Genomic DNA, 6392 nt, shown 5'->3' with positions numbered 1-6392 from the left:
AGATCCTCTTAAAACAATTATGTCAAATTTCATTCCAATTGGTCAAGCAGTTTCAGGGGAGAAGATGTTTGAAAAAAAGCTAATGAGGACAGATGACGAAGGACGCAATGTATTGGCAATCGCTCCCATGGCCTTCAGGCCAAGAAAGTAATAAGGATTCAAAGACCAGTCAACATTCACGGACCCCGCATGAGGAAATCAGAACTACGCTTTTAACGTGATCTGTGACCATTCAAGGTAATGCTTGCTTACAAAAACGAATACTAAAGCAGCTGCTTTCTTTAAGCAACGGCACTTGACTTTGTCTACCTTGATTGACGAAGAGAACAAGAAACGAACGTTTACAAATAGACTTGATTGAGGTCCCTCTTCACTCTTATGAGGCTGACTTTATAGCTGATCTGATCCGAAGCAAAGCATATCGTTTAGCTATGTCCTTTAATCTCAGTTTCCGCTATATAGATGACGTATTATCTTTAAACAATCCTAATTTTGGGGATTTGATACATCGCATCTACCACAACGAACTTGAAATAAAGGATACTATAGACACTGTTAAGTCAGCCTCATATCTTATGGTTATGTTGCTACAAGATTGAAGTCATCACTATAAAAGTTTTATGGCCGTCATTATGAACTCATGGATCGTTAGGGTGTATCCATCTACACTATGAAAACTGATTTGTTCAATGTGTCATAGTTTTCCTTCCCTCTTTCGTATACCCAGGATTTACTTTTTATGAGCAACTCGGCGGGTGTCTCTAGAAAAGCAGAAGACGCTAACCCTACAGGTGCACCTGATCCATACTCCGAGTTACTGATTTGCTTTTGTTACTTTGTATGTATGATTTTAGTTACACTAAGTTCTTTGTTGTGTATTTCTGTTATCCATGTCTGGTCTTTGTCATTCTTTTGATTACCGCTTCAACCTTGGTTCCCTTGATTACTCTTTATATTTATGACACAGAATCTATATTATTCTCTCTGATAACTCCACTTATATCTGTCGTGAAAGAGTTTATCCTTCAATAACTAGTAGCTTGATATCAGAGATACATATATATTCTCAAATATGAAGCGAGGGACTTGTAGCAAGTCTAGTGTAATAGAAATTATTTAATGTTTATAAGTTAATGGTGAATCGAATCGGACGATTAACGAATGAGGTGACTATTTTCTTCTGTTTTTTTAACAATAATGGGAGAACGATGTCACCAAAATGGTAGTCAATTCAAGTTTAACCTTGACCGTAGAAGCCAGATTATAGGCTGACAGGCAGTTAACATGTAATACCAAGTGTTTATAAAGCAAGGATCTTTTTTAGTTTCGTATCTTCAACATAGCTTGTGTCTTAAGGTTTGTTAATTATGAAGATAAATAAATCCTAGTTGATGCAAAACTGTAAAAGGCATTATCATTACAAAATATCAATATATTCAACTTCGTCCTCTTACTGATTACACCTCCTTAATATTTTTAGAGAAAATTCGTAAATGTTATGTCACCAATGTCAAAGACTTTGATTGGAGTTACCATGGAAGTAAAGAATATTCTCAGACTTAACGTGGCTCGTTGGTTTTAAAATTCCGGCAAACTGTGTCAGGTGATGCGCATGTTTCCATTGTTGTCGTAAAACCATTAGTTCGTTCAAATGTGTCTAAATATTTATGAGTCAGTTAACACGGTCTGTTAAAATCAATTGTTTTACAAGGTATGATGAATAAAATATCTTGTTTTAGTGTGTTCAAATACGATCCTATTAATGTTCTTTGCTTCCGTTAATGTCTGCGTCAATGCTGTAGTATTTTTTACAATTTTGTGTCGCTGAGGCCTGCGCTCGACGGACACACTACCCACCCCTCCGTATAACATCAAACTCATTGCAGTGAGACAAAGGCAATAGCAATTTATTAAAAATTGATAAAAAAAATTATTTCTTGCCACTCATAGCCCCAGAAGGTGAAGAAATCACCCATTCTACATTATGTGGTATAAGTGTGCATAGTGAAACCTGTTTAAACCATACCAGTGAGAAGGCAGCAAAAACAAACACAGATGATAAAATATTTAACTTCAAACAATTTTTCATGTGCTTCATAAAATATACCAACTTTAACATTTAAACAATCATAAGTAAATTAATAAATTAAATATTCTTACCCCATATATTTGACCAAATCATTTCATTTACAATATATTTTATATTTTATATTTCGCACATGTACATATTTTACATGTGTATTGACTTTTTGCCCGACACTTAGGCGGATCGATGGAATGGTCCCACGGTACACCCCTTGCCAAAACCAAAGAAGCACAAACTATTTATAAAATGTTGTATTAACGTTTTCATATTTGTCATGATAACCTTGTAAAAATGTTTATATGCTGTTTGAATATATGGTTACAAAGAATTAAAAAAGTTTTCATGACATTAAAAATTATAAATTATAAAGATGTTTTCGATAAATGTTTTCTTGAAACATATAACATTCTGATGTTATCAAAGTTGATTTAATGTTTGTAAAATAAATTATGTTCTCAAAACCATGATGGAAACATTTTCTTTACATTGTCAGAAAATATTTATAACACGTTATGTAAAAATGTTTTCCACATCGTTTTGTATATATATTTGGTTTTACCATTTGATACTGTTCTATATAATAAAGAACATATGTCGTAAAATAGATAATTTAGAGTTGACTTGTATGTTCAAAACAATAACAAATTATAACAATGCTCTACACAGTCAATCTGTAAAGAAAAACCTACTGAAAATAGCAGTTCAAATGTGGCGGATCCATAGGATTGTCCCACGGCGCAACGAAACACCCTCTTGGTCAACTTTAATTGTCCAAGGTGGCTTTTCTTAGTGTACAGCTGATATATCTTTTTGTGTTGATGAGCATGCTAAATACACATTTCCGCGAGGTACAGCTTGCTGATTGGGTTGAACAAAGGAATGTTCCTCGCGGAAGTGTATCTTGAATACGTCCTACACATGCTCATCGACAATACCAAAGCTAACACAAAGGGTCTATAAACATTTAAGGTAATAATTGATTGAATTGATATACCCTTAAGTGTCAAATTGACCGAAAAGGGATAAAGGTGTTAGCATATTTACCAAGAATTTAATTGTCAAGGCGTATCATATTAAAGTAATTGACCAGATCCCCAACCTCTAGACATTAACGGTAAGCTCAGTTACTCAGAATTATCATATGCAGTAGATGCTGGTATATTACCGCACATTAAAGAAAATAATATAATAAAAGCAAAATAGTTTCGTTTGTCATCTATTTTTTTTAAACTTCTCTTAAAAAATTCATATGGTGAAACGTTACTTCCTTACTTAACCACGTCAAAATACTTCAATATGTCAATAATGAATATATATTTAAATATGTGGTGGTTTCCAACTAGCTATTTGTTATACGGACTTCCCCCTAGATTTTATCAGTTCGGTAATTGTGTTATTAACCGTCGCACATACATAAATCATTGTTAACAAAATATTACTCCTTTCCAATACTTTAAAGTTATTCAGTTATAATTGGTGTTAAATTATGGATAAGCTGCTTTCATTTAGAAAACAAAATTATTAAACTCTGTAATAGCAGTGGCGGATCCAGTTTAAGATAAAAAGGGGGGGCAAAAAAATTCCTTGACAGGATCACTGGCGAGGATCACGAAGTCAGTGTTTTTCATGTTTAATACACACAGTTGAACAAGTTATTTTTCTAAGCAGGGTACCAGCTCACAACCTCTAGGTCACCAAGGATCCATGGGCTTTATTGGAGGATGCTGTGATAGTATTTTCATCCCAATTTTCGAATTAGGAGGTTGTGATAGTCGAGAATGCTCATGATGACATCTGTTCAAAGCGTCACTATTTGAAAAATATAAAGACTAATATTCATAACCACTGTCATTTCTTGTTAATTAGGTGTTGGTACTTTTCCTTGCAAAGTGCAACTCAGAGATAGTCAGAAATACCAACTTCTACTGATAATTTTTAATTGTAGATTATAAAAACTTTATTTGGATCCCCCGTTCTTAAGTTCCTAAGTATGGGACCCCGAGAGAAAATTATAGTGTTCTTTGTCAGGAAGACGTGTTGGCCTCATGTATCTATCTTCTTAAAATTGCTTTTGCAAACATGTTCGCTTTCATAATTGCCATCAAAACTACTGATAACGACATGTAAACGTGGTCAATGCACACGACAAGCTGACAAAACATTTCTGGAAAAATGGAAAAGAACAAAAAAACAAAAAAAACAAAAACACGCATTTCAAACGATTTGGTTGGGAAAATGCACTATCAAGCCAACTGATGTTCGTTTGGGAATACCCGGTTTTTTTTCTGGATCCGCCACTATGACAAAGGTATTTGGGCGTTGCTTTCTGCGTTTCATGACATTTTATTCGTATTTTTTGTATTTATTTATTTTCTTTCTTTTAACCTTTTAGATCTAGCTTTTGTTCACTTACATTTTGTGTATTTATTATTCATGTATATATTTTAGTATTTATTTGTTCATGTGTTTTATTCCATCTTACAATTTTGTCATGTGTCCAAAAATATATATCTATTTAAATTTCCAGTGATTCTCAAATCATCTACACGAATTCCACATTTTATGTACAATTGTACAACTGTTTTAAATGAACATACAATTATAGGAGATAAAAAAATTTCTTCCAAGAGGATGCCCATGAAAATACCATTACTTCAACATGCTTTAATCCGCCAAAAATTCCATGTTATTTCGGCGTCTTGTAAAAGGAGACAGATGTTTTTTAGTGAAAACTAATCTACGTCTATTACCTTTAAGTCAGTTCCAGTTTTTTCTTTTGTAATTTTCACTTTCAATTAGAAATTTGTTAATATATGCTTATCAAAACATAATGGCATGACTCTTACTTTGAGGTGTACTCTGCTTTTCAATGTTCTGTATCTGTACCTAAATTATACCACAACTATCATTGCCAAATACAAACTATATCCCTCTTTTGGCTTCTTTTATACAAGAAGTGACACTATACATAAGTAAATGTTTCAGTGTATTTTACCTCCTTCTTTGCATTCCTGGCTGTAACAAAGTGTGACTTACATAAATTACCACGGTGTTTGAATAGTCTTAACTTCATAGATAAAAGATAAAAGCAACGTTTAAGACGCAATGCCAATGTCAAATAAACAAGGTATTGTATGTACATTTGGCCAAAATAAGAACAAAGCGCAGTGTGTGAACTATTCTTTAGCACACAAATTAAATCAAGGATCATTTCAAAATCACTCTGGCTACATTTTTTAGTATATGCTTCAAACTTACGGAATACAAACAAAAACACACGACAACCTAGTCGCCAATGGAATGGAAGAGAAGTAAACATTTATCTTACAAACTTTAACTAGTTTCACTTCAGTGAGTAACTTAACGTTAAATTTAGCATTATCAATCACACAAAGAAAACGAAACCTTTTAGATATCTTGTCTCCATTACTTCAAAAGCCATCAAAATCACGACGATATATTTGACCATCATGACAAGATTGATATGGAAACTGTTAAACCTGAAAAACAAAACGTTCCGAATGATTTACAAAAACGCTAAAAGCAATATTAAGTCAAGTGCTTACCTTAAATTTCGGAAGACATGCGCCCTTTGTGGTACAAACGTACAAGAACCAAATTTATTTATTTAACAAACAAAACTTAAAGGTAAAACTGATAGGCAGTATTATGGGGACATTTTATTGTGAAACGCGAGTTTTTACCATTTAAACATTATGTAACCGTCAACAAAAAATGCAGCAGTTGTATTTTGATCGTAATTGTGATGGTTCTTTCGGTACAGGTAACGTATGGTTTTACTCATATGGTCATTGTCGCCTTTTTTGTCGTGAATATCCAATAAATCTTACAAAATGGTGTTATAATACTATAAGGCTAGTGAATTCCGCTTATACATTTTTATTGTTGTCATAATATATGTTAATAAATATGTAATTTCATATTGGCCCTGTTATAGGTTTGAGGTCTGTCAACGTCTTTTTAATTAGTTTACAACTAACTTTCTTACTAGAATACACGTTTGAGCTCTTATGTGACATTTGCATGATTTACATGCATCGTTAATACTAGAAATTGATTATGTTGCATGATATATTTCTTTATACATGAAATGGAAACAATGCAGAGTTGTAAAAATTGTAACTATACTCGGCGTCACATAAATAACATACTGTTAAAATTTGAATAAAAATATTTTCTACGACTTTATTGACACCTACCGTCGTTTAAATTGTCTTAAATGACTTGCTCATTCGTTTAGCCAAACGGCTTCTCCCTGAACAAGTCGCTTTTAGCTTAAATCATG

At 33.0% G+C, this 6392-nt stretch overlaps 1 protein-coding gene across 1 annotated transcript in view; it reads right to left on the bottom strand.

The window, feature by feature from the left end:
- Positions 1-5536, bottom strand: part of LOC148598341 (uncharacterized) — a 53478-nt gene extending 47942 nt beyond the window's left edge. The window contains exon 1 of the mRNA XM_088561193.1: positions 5492-5536. Coding sequence (XP_088417319.1) covers positions 5492-5528 — 37 coding nt within the window. The 5' untranslated portion in view covers positions 5529-5536. The remainder of the gene's footprint in view (positions 1-5491) is intronic.
- Positions 5537-6392: the final 856 nt, after the last annotated feature.

This window comes from Perna viridis, chromosome 14, assembly GCF_037379345.1.
Source record: "Perna viridis isolate PV_CMFRI_1.1 ecotype Kerala chromosome 14, ASM3737934v1, whole genome shotgun sequence".
NCBI classification, from domain to species: Eukaryota; Metazoa; Mollusca; class Bivalvia; order Mytilida; family Mytilidae; genus Perna; species Perna viridis.
Note: the sequence above shows the minus strand (reverse complement) of the source record. Positions and strands in the feature narration are given on the sequence as shown.